Genomic DNA, 18,759 nt, shown 5'->3' on the forward strand with positions numbered 1-18,759 from the left:
TGAAGCTCAGGTTGCAGCCCAGACTAATTAAATGCCAATCTGGGGATGAGACTCAGCCATCACTTTTTTTAAGCTCCCCAGGGGATTCCATTGTGCAGAAGGGTTGATAGCCATTGCTTTACTTGATGGGCCAGGGCTTGAATACAGAGTTTAACTCTGAGTTCAGTGCATTTTTACCAGAGTATGACATCTAAGTAGCACCTTTGGGTCAACACCAACCCCTTGCCAGCTTGTAAACCTATTTTTATTGGCTTATTGTTTCTCTAAGTGTTCTGATTCTATCTGTAGATAAAGCCAATTTCTTTTTCCTACTGTTTCCACTATATAGGATTATACTAGTGCCAAATTTGTTGGGAGTTGTCATTCAAAGATGTTTTAATCATTATTTTCTTGCTATAATACCATGTAATGTGGGCACAAATTGAGGTATGAGAGAGGTCATGAATGATCAGACATGCAGTTCAACTGATGTTTTTCAGTGTCTACTAAGTATTACATACTCGTAGACTGGCAGAGGTTAGAGAAGTCTAGACTGGAGCTGTCCAATAGAATTTCTACTCTGATGGAATGTTCTATATCGATGCTGTCCAACATGGTAGTCACTAGCCACGTGTAGCTCTTGGGCACTTGAAATGTGGCTGGTGTGACTGAGGAGCTAAAGTTTTCATTTTACTTAATTTTAAATAAATAGTCACATGTGGCTAGTGACTACCTATTGGAGATCCCAGGCATTTTCTCTACCCTATCCTCCCTTCACAATTGTTGTCTAGTCCCATATGCTAGTGGGGGCCAATTGGAGACCCCAGTCTGTTTCTGATTCCCAACTCCTGGTCTCTGGGACCTATTAACTGTCACAGACTCTTAGTTTTCAAATAAAACTGTGTTAGCGATAAATATTCAGCACCAGCAGTGTTAGAATCAAATTCCTGGTAGAGAAGAAATATCTGTTCTTAAGGCGCTCCTTCCTTTCCCTCCTTCCCTCTCGATGTACACCAAGAAATCTGTAGCTTTGAATGCTGAGCTTGCGGCTCCTAACCTCTTTGCTGCTGCTTTGGGCATTTTTTTTTTTTTACCCCCTATTGGTTTTACTATGACCAATGCCACTGGTTATTTGTGGACTCTGTTTTCACAAAATTGCATATGTGATTCCCTCCACAGGCTTGGGAGAGAGGCAGGAAGAGATTCATCTAAGAAAAGAGAGAATGCCAGCATTTCTGTTTGAAGATCCTTGGCTCAGTTCCCAGTTTTTGAATCTGGAAAATGAGGTGGTGGGTTAGGTGAGCCCTGTGGCTCTATAATTGGCTTTTCCCTGTGCTGCTCACTGAGACTGGGTGGAGAGCCACGTGCAGATGCAGAGTGGACAGGGTCTTTAGGGGCCTAGCAGCATCTCCACCTGGAAGCCATTAGAGTGGCTCAGAAAGGCAGGGCTGATGGCAGGCCCAGGGACAGCACCACGTCGGCAGGAGGTAAGGCAGGCTGCCGGCTCTAGAATATAATGAAATGAAAATCTAATCTCAACACTTTCCATTTCCCCTTGTTCCTACCTTTTGGAAATTTTTCTGCATCTTCTTAGTGGTCTACTTGTCTCCTGCACAGGGAAGGTTTAGTATAAAGAGCTTTTCACAGAAAAAAAAGCAGCTTCATTAATGTAAGAATAGAAGAACCAGACAACAAGAAACTGTACAAGTAAAGGAATCCCACTAACATAGATAAACATTGATATTTGTGGGAACATTACTCCAAACAGATTTTAATGTGTAATTTTAAATAAACTGAATCATATTTCATTCTATAAAATTCCTTTTGTTAATACAGCAGAATGCTGACAATAGATATAGGTATGTATTATGATTAATTTTCACTATTTATAGATTCTTTGAGGCCATATCTTTGCTCACTTTAAGATTATCTAAGAATGGGGAAGAAGAGTATATTCTTGAAAAATACTGAATGTACTTGAAAGTGGTTAAAATGATTAATTTTAGATTGTATATATATTACCAGAAGAAAAACAACAACATAGAATTGGACAACACAAAGACTGAAACTTAATGTAAACTATGGGCTAGAGTTAATAATATAATTATAATGTTTCATCAGTGGTAACACATGTACCACACTAATGCAAAATGTTGATAATAGGGAAACTTTCGGTGCGCGCAGTGAGGGGGGGGTAATGATATGGGAACTCTACACATTCTGCATGATTTCTCTGTAAACCTACATCTGCTTTATTAATTTTTTTAAAACAATTGTGAATATATGTTGCCAGCTGCCCTCCAGGAAGTTTGAACCAATATGAACCCACAAGCAGTATACCCATTTGTTCATACCCTTCCTCGTTTCAGTTTTGTCAATCTTATTTTTGCTTCTCTGACAGCTAATATTAGTGCCAATAGTTTTTATTTGCATCTCTTTGGTTACTGGTCAAATTGAATGGTTTTTAATATGTTGTCCATTTGTAGTTATTATTTTGTGATGTGTTCTGTGTACAATTTTTGGATGGTGTATTGATCTTTTTTAAAAATTCTAAACTTTTAAATTTGTAATTCTTTCAAGCTTACAGGACAGTTAGAAAAACAAGACAGACTCCACACAGACAATTCCAACATATCCCCATCCCTGCAGATAACTAGATCCACCAGTTATGACGTCCTGACACATTTGCTGTATCATTCTATCCATCGGTCTATCATTCTATTTGTCCATGTTTTCATCAACCCATTTTCTGAACACTTGAGTGTAGGTTGTGTAAATCATACTCTTTGAACCCTTGGTATTGCTAAGTTCATGTCCTAAGAACAAAGATATTCATTTATGTAACCACCATAAGTGCAGTTATTAAGTTCAAGAAATTTAACGTTGATACAAAGCATACAGCCTATATTCTAGTTTCTTCCTGTATCCCAGTAATCTCCTTTTGAGCCTTCTCTCCCACCTTGTTAGATCCTGTACAGGATTATGTATTGCATTTAATTGTTATTATCTCTGTAGTTGCTCTTTTATTTTTTCATGCGGGAACATGTATATAACATAAACTTTCCCATGTCAACTACTCCCAAATGTATCATTCAGTGGGATTAATCACATTCATTTTAGTGTAGTACCCTCACGAACTTCCATTACTAAAACTTTTCCATCTTCCCAAAGAGAAACCCTGCACCCCTTATGCATTAACTTCTCCATTCTTCCTGCCCTCTACCCCTGGCAACCTGTACTCTTAATTTCTGTCTCTGCGACTTGCATAGTTTCCAGTATTTTCTTTGACTTACTGTAGGGCTTAAATTTAACATCTGAAATCCGTGACATTCTTGTTTACTTTGATACCAACCTAATGTCAAACATACACACACACTGTTTCCATACCTCTCTTTCTCATCTCTTTTATGTAGTTCTTGTCAGAAACTACAGGTTTATACATTGAATCCAAAATCACTGATTTATCTCTACATTTTATGCATTTGCCTTTTAGATCTTAAAGGAAGTAAGAACTGTAGTAACAAACCAAAAATACAACAAAACTGGCATTTATTTTTACTCCTGTTGTTGCCCTTATTGGAGACCTTTGTTAACTCCTGCATCTTCGATCAATTGTCTCTTGTCCTTTCGTTTCTACCTGCAGAACTCTCTTTAGCATCTTTCATGGGGCCAGTCTAGTGGTAATGAACTCCCTCAACTTCTATCTGGGAATGTCTTAATGTCTCCCTTGTTTTTGAAAGACAGTTTTGCTGGATATAGAATTCTTGGTTGACAATTTTTGTGTTTAGCCCTTTAAATATGTCTTCCCATTGCCTTCTTGCTTCCATGGTTTCCTATGAGAAATTGACAATAATCCTTTTGAGGCATGTGGCTTCTCTCTTATGGGTTTCAGAATTCTCTCTTTAATCTTTGGAATTCGACAGAGTAGAACATGCCATGAAGTGGGACTGTTCAGGTTTATCCTATTTGGAATTCTTTGAGCATCTTGTATGTGCATATTTGTGTCTTTTGCTAAATTTGCAGTTTTCAGCCATTATTTCTTTTAATGTTCTCGCTGCCTCTTTCTATCTTCTCCTGGGACTCCCACAATGTATATGTTGGTATGCTTGGTGGTGTCCCACAGGTTCCTCTGGCTGTATTCACTTTTTTTTTTCATTTGTTCTTCCTTTTGCTCCTACGACTAGATGTTTTCAATTGTCTTACCTTCAAGTTCATGGATCCTTTTTTCTGCCACCTCTAAACTGCTTTAAGCCCCTCTAGAGAATTTTCAATTTCTGTTAGTATGGTATTCAGTTCTGTTTGGTTCCCTTTCAAATTTCCATCTCTCTATTGACATTTTCTTTGTGTTCTTCTGTTGTTTCCCTGATTTCCTTTAGTTCTTTGTGCGTATTTTCCTTTAGGTCTTTGAGCATGTTAAGGACTATTTTTTAAAAGTCTTTGGAATGTCCCAGGTTTGGTCCTCCTTATGTATGATTTCTAATGCCTTAATCTTCTTTGCTTGGGCTGTTGCTTCCTGTTTCTTTGAATGTTTTGTAATTTTCTGTTGAAACCTGGACATTTTGATATTTTAATGTTATTGCTGGTGTTTGGACTCCGAAGTGTAGGTTTCTTCAGTTTGTATCCAGCTAGTGTTATGAAAGAACTTTCCTTGAATGCCAGGAGCTACCAAAAGAAAAAAGAAAAAAAAAAAGGAAAAAGAAAACACTTTAACACTTTCCCCAGTCCTTGCAGCAGATTGGCCTGTACTAGTGCTCTCCTTCAGGGCTTATCCATACAGTGAATTTGGAAAATAATTCCAGGTCAACACTTTGGGGTCTCCCTGATCCTTTCTGTGCATGGGTCTTGTCTTGGGCATGTGCATGTAGCCCTGGGTAGTCCCCTATTTATGCAGATATGAATGTCGCCTCTTCTCTAGGAAAACAGTTACCTCACTGTGCTATAGATGTCTTCTAGCCAGCAGTCCTTTGCCCCAGGCAGCCACTTGACTGTTCTACAGCATTCTGTAAGATAGTTCTTTGATTGCCTTCTCCGTACAGGCCAAGTTCTGGGACAGCAAGGATGTGTTCAGTCCCTCAGGCCACCACCAGACTGGTTGGGCCAGATATACGTGCTCCCAGTGCATTCACGAGGAATGCCCTGCTCCCAGGGGAACCGGGACCAGGGCTCCATGCCAGGTGTGTGGGCTGGCTCCACAGGGGGCCTGCAAGAGCCCCACGAGGTCCTAAAGATTTTAAGTAGCCTTTTTCTCTATTTGGTGCTGGTCCTGTTGCTGCAGTCCTTTAACCGTTTTATAGAGCTTTGAGAAAGATGTATTCTGCCAGTTCTTGCTGGTTGTTCAAAGCTGTTGTAGGAGATGGAGCCCTAGCATGGCTGACTCTGCTATCTTAATCAGGGTGGGGCCCTGGTCTTATTTTTGATTTCTTAAGTCTGTGGATATTAAAGTTACTAATTCTATCATGTAATGCAGAGTCCCTATCCCTTTCTCCCTTGAGACATTGCATATGTGTTTTATTACAGTTATAAAGTGCTGTATAATAGTCAAATCTATCTGTGTTTTACTACATGATTCTGGCTTTTACATTAACCTTTAAGGGTTATTCTTTCCAAAAAATTATAAAAAATATTCACTCAGTTTCTTATTGGTTTTATTTTTTACATTTGTTCCATCTAAAACTTATTTTGGTATAAGGGAGTAAGAATAGAACTCTGACTTAATATCATGATAGGAAAACTAGCCACTTAAGGGGAAATAATTGAAAAATTTCTTAACCATTTATTTTCAGTTTTACCTTGATCGTGAATACACTTTCCATGTGTGCTTGCCTTTATTTCTGGATCTGCTATTATATTTCATTTCCCTGCTAATTTCAGCACTGTTACCATAGAACTTTAACTGTTGGCCTTGTATAATACCTTAAGATCTAGTAAAACAAGTCCCCTTAAAAGGACAGGGGTGTAGCTATTTATAGTCTCTTAAAAATCGGAGTGTTACATTGGTAAATTGAGGCTATGTTCAGTGAATTTCCTAAAAGATTTATATAGAACAACGATTCATAAAATGTGGTCCATAGACCACCTGTATCAAAATTTCTTGTTTTTTTAAAAATTCAGATTCCTAGGCCCCATTCCAGAACTCTTGACCCCTAGTCTATAGAAGTTGGGCTCAGAAAACTATCTTTTTACAAGCTTCCCAGGTGATTCCTATGGAGACCTTCTTACTTAACACTCAGATAAAACAGTGATCAGTACCCAAGTTACATCCTGTTTAAATGTTAAGAAATACCACTACCACCTTTTTTTAAATTACATGCATGTGTGTGTGTGAATGCACGTAGCTAGAGTTATAAATTAATCCTGTCAATAAACATTTTTGAACATTTACAGAGGCCAAGCAGTATGCTAAGGGTACAATGATAAAACCTTACACCTGAGATTGGACCTTAAGATGTATAATCAATACTCCCTGAATGTACAAACTTCTTTTGTACTTTAGGTCAAAGGAAAATTATTGCCCTAGAGGAATTTATAGTTAATATGTGGATAAATATATGTACAAATGGCACAACTAACAGGGTACTCATGGAGGGCAGTTCATCAGTTGCCAGCTAATCCAAATAAAAACCGACTGTTGGCTAAGGGGAGAGAAGAGTGTAAAGAAACAGCTGCTTCGGGAGAAAGAAAGTGTACCTGTTGCAATAGGAACTAAATACTCAGCAAGTATTTTCTCATGAAGAAAGACAAGAATGCTTTCTTAACTCCTGGTGTTCCTGAATTCCTTGTGTCAGTCTTCTACCTTGATACACCAGGGTCTTGTTAGCAGAATTTCCACCCACACTGGTCTCTTATGACCACATGGGGGTTTTGTCCAGTTTGCCTTTCTTTAAAACATATTCTTTGTCTTCTTGGGTGATTGTGGTAAGAGGGCAATCAGCCAACAAGACCAGACATTGAATACAGGCTAAATACTTGATAACTGTGCGCTTTTGTGTCTGTTACTTGCATTTCTTTAGATTCGGGAATACCCAGTGGATGTCCAAAACAGCCAGCTGCCCTTCTTGCGGAATCCAGATATCTTGGTGGGGGAGAACGACCTGACTGCCCTTAGCTATCTACACGAGCCTGCAGTCCTGCATAACTTAAAGGTCCGCTTCCTGGAGTCGAACCATATCTACACGTACTGTGGTAAGCAGGGGGGTGTCTGCTGACCGCCTGTGTATGAAAATGCTTGCAGTCTTTAGACTTTATGTATTAAACTCAAATGGTTAAGAATTCTTATTTCACTTCCTCATTTGTAAGTACCTGTTGTCTGAGACCCTTGAAAGGTTTGCAATCAGTGAATATTGCCTAATGAGGCTGCCCTACATCTGTGAGGGATGATTAGTGTTAATCACAGCTCAGCCAGGGAAGAAACAGGCCACAGAAGTGGAGGGACTCGTTTAGGCACAGCCCTTGGGGTCGTAGGAGAGAAACAAGCACATCCCCATGTCCTAGCTTGGTGGTTTGTTCTCACCATCAAACACTCCCTCCTATAAATTTATACCTGGCTTGTTTTTGTTTTTGGCTTTAAAGGGCTACGTTTATCTCTGACCCTCTCACTTGCCGTTAAACATGGTGCTTAATGGATATTTGTTGAATTAATGAACGAAAGCCATGAGAAATGCTTAAAACAAGAACACTGAAATTCTCTACCATGTTGGCTTTGTCTTAATTTCTCCATTTCTCACATTCCAAATTTTGTTTCTCTTTTTTAAGAGAATTAAGTGGTATGGAGAAAAGAAGACCCCTGTAAACCATTGTTTGAGGGGTAAACAAATTTATGGTCTGATATAGGAATCTTAAACAGATACATCAGGCTGGAGATGTTCTTTGTGGGCTTCAGATTGTGCTTCAGAGCCAGGCCTTGTACCTGAGCACAGGTGGTGCTTCCAGTGCTCAAGGTCTTTTCACTTTGTTATATTCCATTTTGGTTTGGAATTGGTAGACTAGCTATTAAGTTGGGGTGGACTTTTCTGCCAGATTTCAGGAGCTATGAATTGCATGTTGATTCCATTGCTTGAGAAGGAATTTCCCAAAGGCTCATTTACCCCATGCTAGAGGAAGTTTTATTTGAAAGAAACATCAATTACCAGAGCTGTCAATAAGAAGATTTTTTAAAAATACTCCCTTTTTAGTAGAAGGAGATAAATGACCATCGGCTTTATGTATATAAATATATCTATCTATCTATATATAAAAATATATATATATATAAATATATCTATATGTATCTATATATAAATATATATGTATATTTTTTATTTTAATTTTTTTTTAAGAAATCTCCTTTGAGAAGTCCTGGTGTCTGTACCTATTTATCCAAATGCACTTTAGCGCCTCTAGCTTGATGTTCCACAGAATTCTGAGTCATCAAAGAAGCACTCCTTTCTGCTCTGGAGGAGGCTGGGATGGATTAGGAAAATGTATGACCTCAGGGTATGTGATATCAAAATTTTAGTTGATGACTACATGAATTAGGGTTTTATGGAACTCCCGAATGATCAGTAGAACATGTAAGGCTGTGTTTTTAAAGACGACTTTCCATGTGATTGGTCTTAGTAGTGGCATCTCTCGGGGATAGGCCTTATTTTTCTCTCCAGGTTATCTTATCAGGCAAACTGACAAAAGAGGGCTTGCTAGGTGTCTTTTTCCTCCCTCAGCCTTTCCCTCTTTAATTAGAATAATCTGACTTTTTACACTTCAAGTTTCCTGTATCCTCTTTCAGACACCAGAAGGGAACACAATGTAAGAGATTCTGCATCTTGACAATGGCCCTTCCATTGCCTCCCCTTTCCCAAATGCCTGGAAAAGCTTGTATTTTTTGTATCTCAGTCAGTGGATCTTCTCAGATCTAGGATGTGGTCCTATGTGAAAGAAAAAGGCATGAGTTTCTGTCTTGTCTTGAAGATTGAATTTGCTTTTTTTTTCATTTTTACCTTTTCAAGTATCAGCCTACCTCATCCATCCACAAAAAAAGATCTGAGATCCTATAGGATTTCCTGATTCCTTACTCAACATGTGTTTATTGAATCTGTCATTACAGTGTATCCTTTCAGGGGATACAAGATAATAATAATAAAAGATATTATTATGTACAATATAACTTTAAAAAAGCCACACATACTTGCTGTGCAAGACACTGGCCTAAATGCTGTCTATAGTAACCGTATCTTCACGACTGCCCAGGTAAATGCACTTATCCCCATTATACACTACAGAAAACTGAGGTTAAGTAATTTACCACAGTCACACAGTTAGTAATTGGTTGAACCAACATATGATCTTAAGATATATAAATTGAACTCTCTGTCCACAAGTTAACTGAATTTTATTTGAACCCATACACAAATGGAAATATTAATATTCCCTTTTCCAGATTTTAATTCTGAGACTTTAATTCTAATACCTGTTGGCAAAGTTAATCTCTCTTTCTGATCCTGCAACATGCTGTGCATATCTGTGTTATGAGCTCACTTTAAGCTGAGCTATCTTTCTCATTTGTTTCTTCACCAGGGCCTAGCACTGTGCCTGGTAGGCACGCAGATATTTTTTGTTGTAGTTGATTGGTTAAAACTCATTCTGTGGCTCTCTGCTCCTTTAGTTTTGATGTATATGACCAAGGGGCCTGGAAGCTCATACCAGGTAGCCGTGGTGCTCCCAGAACCTGACTGCCTTATGTATTTGCAGGTATTGTGCTTGTTGCCATTAATCCTTACGAACAATTGCCGATCTATGGGCAAGATGTCATCTATGCATACAGTGGCCAAAATATGGGAGACATGGACCCCCACATCTTTGCTGTGGCGGAAGAAGCCTACAAGCAGATGGCCAGGTAAGAACAACCTCAGCCAGTTCTCATGCTTAGTGAAGGGGCAGAAAGGGAAGTCTCTATCTCCCTCTACTGCTCAGTGGGGGAGTGGTGAGAGTGGGATGGAGGACACTTACAAACAAAACCAGTCCAAGTTCTCTTTCTTGCCACATTTGCTCATATCCTGTCTTACTCTTCTGAACCTGAACCTACGCTTGGAGAGCCCTAGCTCCTTAGACTTTGTTGCATTTCATCTCTCCTTGACTGATGTTTTGGTCCTCAAATCCATTTTACAGCATCTCCATTCATTTTCCCCAGGCTGATCTACAGATATTCTCACTGAAGGCTCTTTTGAAGTAACTAGGATTCGTTGACAGTTTCTTGAGATGCCAAGCATTTGGAACAGAAATAGAAATTTTAAATTAGCAGTTGTGCATACTGATTTTGGGATTTTAGTTTGGGCTTAGGGTTCTGTTTCGGCACTTAGGTAAATTTTCTGATTTTTGCTCTTCTTTTTCTGGTTTTGAAAAACAGGTGCAGACTATTTCATCATAAGCTTGACTAGGTGATGGTTTGAACTGTTCAGGCATAAAGCAGGAAAGATAGTTTTACCAGTGCTTTACGGGAAATACGTATTCTTGTTAATAGTACATTGCTGGATCTTTTAAGCCCAATCTGTCTCACCACCTCTAGAGTGGGCATCATTTATTTTTTGGCAGGCTGTTTAGACTTATTTAAGGAGGGAATGAGTGATATTTGTGGAAGGAGAATCTCACTTAAGGTGGTTGGTGCTTCAGTGGGTCTCAGAATATAATTTTCAGCTCAATGAAAGTTTTCATGAGGGAAGACTGTTTTAAAGCTCCCTTACTGATTTATAAAGTTTTATTGCTGGCAGTAGAGATCAGCATATAAAAAGTCTGCTCTGATATAGATCTACAGTGACTTTATTCCCAATTGGTTGTGGCTGTTTATTCCCAGTTGGCTACCGTAAGAGAATGTGGACCCAACATGACTGCAGCTTTGAGCTCTCTGATGCCATAGGAAACACCGTGTACCATGTTAATCTGCTACCAGGGTTTGACACTCGGCTTGGACAACTTTTTGTTGCGCACATGCTAACTGGACAGATGATGTGGAGAAAAGAATGAGTTTTAGTACGTTACCCATTGTACAGCTCTGCTTGTGACTTACTGTCCAAGGTCAAGTGGAGGTGAATGAGTGTCATGTGTATGGCACGTTGGAGGGAGGCCTGGGGCATGGGTAGGTTTCCAAGCCTTGGGCAAATCGTTTAAGCTGAGTCTTTGCTTCATATGAGGACAATGACTCTCCCTGGTTCTAAAAGAGAAGGTAGACGTGGTTTAGGTTTGACAGTTCTCTAGTATGCTAAAAGTTCTGACAGTTCTCTAAGATTTACCCCTTCATACATGCCATTACATTAATATTTGATTGCGTTTCATCCCTTCCTCCTCCCTTAGGTAGTGCTTGTATTTAGCTGTATCAGAAGTTGCTGTTCTTTATCAAAGGCTTCTTGAAATCCCCCTATAGGTTTGAGAAGCTTCTAGTCTCCAGCTTTATACATACTGTAGACCCACTTGACCAAATGCTTCCATTTTTCCTTTGCATGCCTAAAGCTGGGTCCATGGCTATTCAACATTTGGGTTATTTCATTTGTTTGGGGCTTCATTGCATTCCCTTCATAAAAGAGAATGTAAGGTAGGAGTTGAGGGTGGTTGGTGATATTTACTTGCCTAGGGCAATGAATTTGATGATTAATGGTTTCAGTGTGAAAGTTGAACCAGAAATTGCTTCCTTAAGGATTTTCTTTCAGGTTTTAAGGTTTATACTAATTTTACCTGCCGATTCCCAAGGTGTAGCCAAATAATTTTGCTGAAATTCTTAGGCAATTTTGGATCATGAACCTGCATTAGAAGTGCAAGACCAGCACATGTGGCCATAGTTGAGAGCTATTTTTGAATTAGTTCAGTTAGCAGCAGCTCAGGGTTTCTGTTATTGATCTGAGAGGTACATTATTAGGAGCCCCAGCAGAATCTTTATGCATGGAGGAAGATGAACCATTTGTCAGATGCAGAGAAGGTTTTTCCTGTATTTCCAGTATTTCCAGTATGGGCATTCTCTGTCAGTTGCTGAATGCCAGAACACATTCATTCAATCATACTTGTCGACTGTATATTGTACCCTTCCTGACTCATCAGTAGTTCTTGAAATAATTGTTATGTGGTTCAAGCAGCTGTGGCCTAGCACAGTGAGCTTTAATCCAAGCCTCCCTGTTAACTGGATGGAAAAGGGGCATTAAGAAACTAGTGTTTAATGGCTTCTAGTCTTTCGAGACTATGACTGGGCTGGTCCTGGACTCAGCCATCTGTCTCTTGATTCACTGGGGACTGGATTTTCTTTCTTGACATGGCTCAACTCTTAATGCTTTGAGTGGGCAGGGGGACTCTGTCAGAAAAGAAAGGGGAGGAGGATGAATACAGACCTTTAGCCGCATTCTGAGAATTCTAGCAGAACACTGCTAGTACTAGAGGAAAAGGAGCCTCCAGTAATAGAAGAGGTTTGGCTCATTATCCCTGTTCCTCTCGTATTCACTGAGTCTAGACTCGAGAGTAATGGAGATTCACAGTGACTAAAAAGTTAACATAGTATGAAATATGAAATTCATGAATTCTCTTCTCTCTGTAAGAACATCTAGTTCCCTATGAGAAAGGGAACTAACTTCCCTGCTTAGTTCTTTACTTCTGCTGCTCCCTCCCAATTCTAGACCTCAAATGCCTTCTCCCTTGTTTTTATGTACCCCAACCTCAGCTTCTGCTCCTATATAAACACACATTGGTAAACATTTATGAAATTTGAGTTATTTGAGAGGGTCCTTAAGTGTGGTGCACTGTAAAGATAGAGCAGGGTAGGGCCAGATTGTGGAGGCCTTTGAAGGCTGGGGTGAACTTTGGGAGAAAAATGTGTTGTTTACAGGGAGCACATAGGTGGTCAAATGAATTTGAGAAACCCTGGATTAACTAAGTTAAACAACATCCTTTAAGGCAGGACTTCTCAGAGCCTTTACATTGACATGCATTTTGAGTCTCCAAGATGGGGATGCATTATGCTGAATTTCTAAATCGTATTTAGACGTGAAACTGTTATCAAGGATTATCTCAAGGGACTAGTGTTCTGTGGAACACTCTTTGGGAAATACCAGCCTAGAGCAATAGAGACTTTTAGAGATTATTGAATGAGGAGATAATATGATACAGGTGATCATATTCTACAAAGAAGAATTTTTCTCTGGGCCTTATTCCATAATGATCTTTTCCTTCTCCATATTCCTATGCCATTTCCAAGGATGAGAATACCTTCTTGTGAGAAGCTTAGATGGTTGTGGAAATAACTTTGTTGTAAATGACCTGTAAATAATGAATGAAATGCAGGGAATTATCTAGCGTGAGACTTTGTAGTATGGTGTTATTTTCTAGTTCTGTATCACCAGCCCTTTACCCCAGGGCACATGATTGGTGCTCAAGAAATAATAGAAGTAATCATCACATTAAAACATTTAATTCTTACAGCTACCACTTAATATTAATTATTCCTATAATGCATATGCGTTTAGAGCCTTAAGATGTGGAACAGCTCTTCGAGGTCATGAACATAGTGATTGAGTCCAGTCTTCTCAGAACAGAACTGAGATGCACAGAGGGCTAGATGCCATGTGTCCTCCTATTTTGTACTCAACTCTTAATAGATAGAGCATTTCACTCAGCGTGTAAAACTCAACAGTGAGGCAAGAGTTTTGGTGCATTTTCTAGTCCTTTTGGTGGGACTGGGCCATCTTATTGAACTGGCTGTGTCTAATTCCTTTCTGGGGCTGTTTGTGTTTTATTTGTGTTGTTTTTCTGAAATAAAGTGTAGAGAGTGCAAAGCAAATTTATTTGTTCAGGTAGCCAAGGTAATTGAACACCCACATCCCCATCTGTCTCTATTGGGTTGCCAAGCTGTAACAATAATGAAAGATGGGATTGCCATTCCCTGGGATCCTGGGGAAGTGGAGTGCAGTTAGCACACATCTGAGGTATGGGGCCTGATGGGTGATAGAAAACGGACAAGAATGGACTCAGGACTTTCTAGGATCTTTTCTAGGCCGAGGATTGTGTGGAATCTTGATCTTTGGAAAAAGAATTTTTAGAAAGAATCACACATAGATGATCCAAATCCACACTTCCCTAGTGAGACCAAGTTTTAACTAAAATGATGGCAGTTTCTTCCTTAGCTTTTGAGTTAAGGAGTTTGTTTTTCTGGGTTGTCCTATGGCTTTGGGGGTGGAATGTACTTTCTGCTTGAGCCTCATGTTTTCAGAGAGAGGACATCCTAGTACTGATGAGAGCAGAGCCACATTTTGTTGTTCTGTGTGTGGTTTGCTGAACAGGAGTATCCAGGGGGTCTGTCCCTGGTAATCCTGCTTCCATCTGACTCTTTGGCCTCTGTGGTTTTGGTGTCCTCATCCTTCAAGAAGAACATTGACCCTGCCTCAGAGAGGAACTTAGATCCGGTGAGAAGTCACAACCTTAGAAAGCTGCTGAGCATGGTTCAGATGTGGGGTGTGGATGTTAAAGCTCACAGACGACTCTCATTAGCTGTTGGTGAATACGACAAATGACAGACTCCCTGGGGAAGTCAGTGATTAGGGAGCAATGACTTAACTAATGTTTTACAGTAAAACCTGAAACCATGACTTCAACCCTTTCTCTTGTGAAGGCAAACAGCCCAAATAGATTTTTGGATAAAGAAGTTTGTTTTTCCTTCCCAATCATTATGATTTTTAAATCAGTACTGGTCTTAGGGTGCATTTAGGACAAGGTACGGGGATATACTCCAGATGTCTGAACACGGGAACAGAGTTTAATTTCTCAGCTGGCGTCCGCTCTCATTTTCAGAACACGTCCTGAGTAGTTCCACCTCGCTTGTGCACACCTCACCGTACTGCTCACGCTGTACCTTCTCCCTGCGCACGTAGTCTCCTTTCTCCCACACTCCTCACCCAGTCGAGCCAGCAGACACTGATTTCCCTCTTCCAGGGATGCTGCAGCATCATTTGAATCCTTTATAACCTTTTAGATTGTGTTGTTTATTCTTATACATATGGTGTTTAAATAACAAGTTATATTGTTTAAATTTCTGTGTGTAGGTGAAAAGTTACTTAAGTGTGTGCAGTGAACGTGGCTAATGAAGACCTCCCTGTTTAAAAGAAATTGATAGTAACTGTGTATTTTAATCTTTTAAAATTGGAATTTAGAAAAAAGGTACTGGGCAGTTTCTTCTAAATTCTGTGACCCTACAGAGGTCATAAGTGTTAATATTTGCATATCTGCAGTATACCCAACATACTTTATGAAGTTAAGTCCCATAGAGCATATATATATATATCTCAATTTATTAATATTCCTTATTTTACCTGGGGAATCATAGAATCTTGGAGAGAGCCTGGCAGTCAGCTGGTAGAAATTGGTTGTGCACTGTGGAATACCTCATACTGTGTTCCAGCAAGTAGTCCTTTGGAATACTATACCATTCTCAATACAGGGTACCCTCTGTTTCTCAAATTTGTTCTGTTTTTAACAGCTTTCATTGTTGGGGATTTTGCCTTTACACAGCTCTCTACTCAGTCTTCATTTCCTTTTGCTCATGGGTCTGAGTACTGTCCTATGCGGCTGTGCTGGGCAATGGGCATTTTCTTACACATGGCAACCCCTACTGCTGTGTGTCCTTATCTTCCCCCACTCTGGGTCAAGCATCCTGCCTTCCACAGCCATTCCTTATGAACCATGGTTCTCAGACCCTCTCCCATTCTGGTCTCACTTGGACTCCATCTGATCTTTCTCTGTGTTATCGGTGGTCACAGGATGTGGTTGGCTAAATGAGGTGGAGACTTGCTTCTTGTTTGGAATTTCTGTGAGAGGAGCTGTATTAGTCACGGTTCTCTAGGGAAACAGAACCAACAGGGGATATCTTTAAATAGTATGAGATTTTATAAAGGTGTCTCATGCAACTATGGGGCTGCACAGTCCAAATTCCTAGGGCAGGCTGCGAGCTGGTACTCCAATGAAGGTCTGCAATGAATTCCCCAGGAGAGGCTTCCTGGCCAAAGTAGAGATGAAAGTTCTCTCTTCTGTCAACAGAAATTATCACCTCCCCCTTAAAAGCCTTCCATTCATTAGAATAAATGTTTCTCACTGTGGAAGATATGCCCCTCGACTGGTTGCAGGTGTAATCAGCCACAGATGCAATCAGTGTACTTACGATTTAAGTCCAGAAAATGTCTTTGCAGCAGAAGATAGGCTAGTGTTTGCTTGACCAGACAGCAGGGCACCTTCATCTGGCCAAGTTGACACATGAACCTAACCACCACAGGAGCCTGCAATTACATTTACTTTTGGTATCCATTTAATATTGTTGATATTTAATAAGTTTGCAAACAGCTTAATTTCTATCCTCCCTCCTTGCCCACATACACATGCACGAAATTTTATTACAACTTCAATGAGATTTAAGTGACTGAAAATGAACTACACATATTTAAAGTGTATACTTGTTACATTTTGTCATGTGTATATATCCGTGAAACCATCACCACAATCAAGATAATGAACATTTCCATAACTCCCAAAAGTTTCCTTATACCATCTTGAAATCCATCCCTCCACTTGCAAGCCCAGGAAACCACAGATCAGCTTTCTATCACTGTCAATTCAAACTGCTTTGAAGATTTGCCACCCTCATTCTGTACTTGTGCAATGGATTCTTTATGTGCTAAACAGGATTCTCCAGCTATCCACATTAAATTTCACCTTCATAGCTGTGTTTCATTATTCTAGTCAGAATATTTTTTTGAAATCTGATTTTTGCATCTGACATATTAGGTCTCCTTAGCTTCATGCACATGCACATTTAACAAGTATGTCATCTCTACTGCAATTTATTGATTCAAAAATGTTGCTCTGGATGGATTTGTATACTAGGCTGTTTTGGTTTGCTAAAGCTGCCAAAATGCAATACACCAGAAATGGACTGGCTTTTAACAATGGGTATTTGTTAGGTTACAAGTTACAATTCTAAGGCCATGAAAAATGTCCAAATTAAGGCATCCAGAAGAGGATATCTTCTCTGAAGAAAGGCTGCTGGCATCTGGGGTTCCTCTGTCACATGGGAAGGCACATGGCAACATCTGCTGATCCTTTTCTCCTGGGTTCTGGTTTCAGTGGTTCTCTGTCTCAGTTCCTGTGGGTCCTTCTTGTTTCTCTGGGTGTTGCTTTCTCTAAACTCTTTCTCTGAATTTCTCTGCCTTTTATCCTCTCATAAAGGACTCCAGTAAAGGCTTAAGACCCACCTTGAATGGGTGGGGGGTCACATCTCAATTGAAATAACCCAGTCAAAAGGTCCCACCCACAATTGGTATGCACCCACAAGAATGGATTAAAAGAACATGGCCTTTTCTGGGGTATGTAACAGCTCTAAACTACATACATGCTAAGAATGATTCTTTCTCCAGGTACTATTAATCCAAAAGAACTAATATTTAGTCAGGTACTTAACCTGTGTTTTACATCTTGATAAGATCTTTGCACACTGGGATGGTTAGACATGATGTGTTCTCAGAGTGCTTTTGTTTATGTCTGAAGAGATAGGCTAGCACAGACCCCAATTAGGGTCCCAGCTTTAGCACTTCCTTCTTATGTTTCATCCTGGCCAAATTCCTTCACTTAAGGTGCACTTGTTTCCTTAAGCAAAAGGATGTATGTGTACACTTACCTTCTCTTATTGTGAGGAATAAGTGAGTTCTGGTGGTGCAGAAAGCACAGCACACGTTGCTGGATGGTGCCAGGAAACATGAGCTCTTGCGGTTACTGTACTCTGTTCCTTTACATCCTCTTTCTGATTTCAAAGTCAAACCTGTCACTCCACATGGGTTTCTTTTGGAATTAATAGTAGAGGTGACGTGAATAAGATTTAGTTTTTCAAGATGTCTGAAATAATTTTCAGGGATAAAAGCTAATAAAATAGGAAACCCTGCAGGATGAAATGGCCTTTCTATTTACTTCATAGTAAAGCCTTTCACACCATGTTAACCACTGTTTCCTTTTAAACTAACATATCCTTGTGTTTATATCCCAGAGGACAGAGAGGCTGCATAAGCCTTGTCTGCCAGCGTGTCCACGTTTAATAGGAAAGAAAGATGCCTTAAAGTATGGTGGCTGAGAGCTCCCTGTCCAGGGACAGACTGCCTGGGTTCTCAAAGATCCAAAACAGTGCTCAATACTGTGACTTTGGGCAAATTACTTAAGTTAACCTTTCTTTGCCCCAGTCTCTGCAGCTATAATATGAGAATAAACCTAGTATCTGATCCATAACGTTATTAGAATTAAATGAGTTGATAAACGAAAAATGCTGATGACGATTTCTGGTGCAAAGTATAAGTATTCAATAAATGTAGTAATACTGATGATAAATATGACTTAAGATCTTTCATTGTTATATCAGTGTCCAAAAGAAAGAAGTGCTGGAAGGAGAATTCAAAGTTGAATGTGATTCTCTTTATAAGTCATCCTCAGAGAATTCCGTGTGATCAGCAAAGTTCTTTTGAACTTTTTTTTTTTAATAGACTTGTGTTTTTGTGTTTGAATTAGAATTATTTGGGTTCATAGGTGGTTACCCATGTGCCTAGAGAAAATACAGCATCAAGTGCACCATGTTTAAGCCTATGTAAATGGCTCTGCTGGAACTAAACTAGTACTCGATTGTGTTAATGGCCAGCAGCTTGAAAGGCAGCCTGCCAGAGTCCACTAACTGGGCATGTGGGGAAGGCCAGAAAGAGGCTTCTCCAGTGGCCAGAAGCGAGATGTGTCTCCCTGGGTGCCTGTGGTGCCGAG

The 18,759-nt window shown here is 39.8% G+C and overlaps 1 protein-coding gene across 2 annotated transcripts in view; it reads left to right on the forward strand.

Annotated features, from left to right (window-relative positions):
- Nucleotides 1-18,759, forward strand: part of MYO5B (myosin VB) — a 413,295-nt gene that overhangs the window by 181,616 nt on the left and 212,920 nt on the right. For both annotated transcript variants that reach the window (XM_037805481.1, XM_037805482.1), the window contains exons 3-4: nucleotides 6,990-7,161; nucleotides 9,703-9,847. In XM_037805481.1, the coding sequence (XP_037661409.1) occupies nucleotides 6,990-7,161; nucleotides 9,703-9,847 (317 nt within the window). The remainder of the gene's footprint in view (nucleotides 1-6,989; nucleotides 7,162-9,702; nucleotides 9,848-18,759) is intronic.

Source organism: Choloepus didactylus, chromosome 16 (genome assembly GCF_015220235.1).
Source record: "Choloepus didactylus isolate mChoDid1 chromosome 16, mChoDid1.pri, whole genome shotgun sequence".
Lineage (NCBI taxonomy): Eukaryota > Metazoa > Chordata > Mammalia > Pilosa > Megalonychidae > Choloepus > Choloepus didactylus.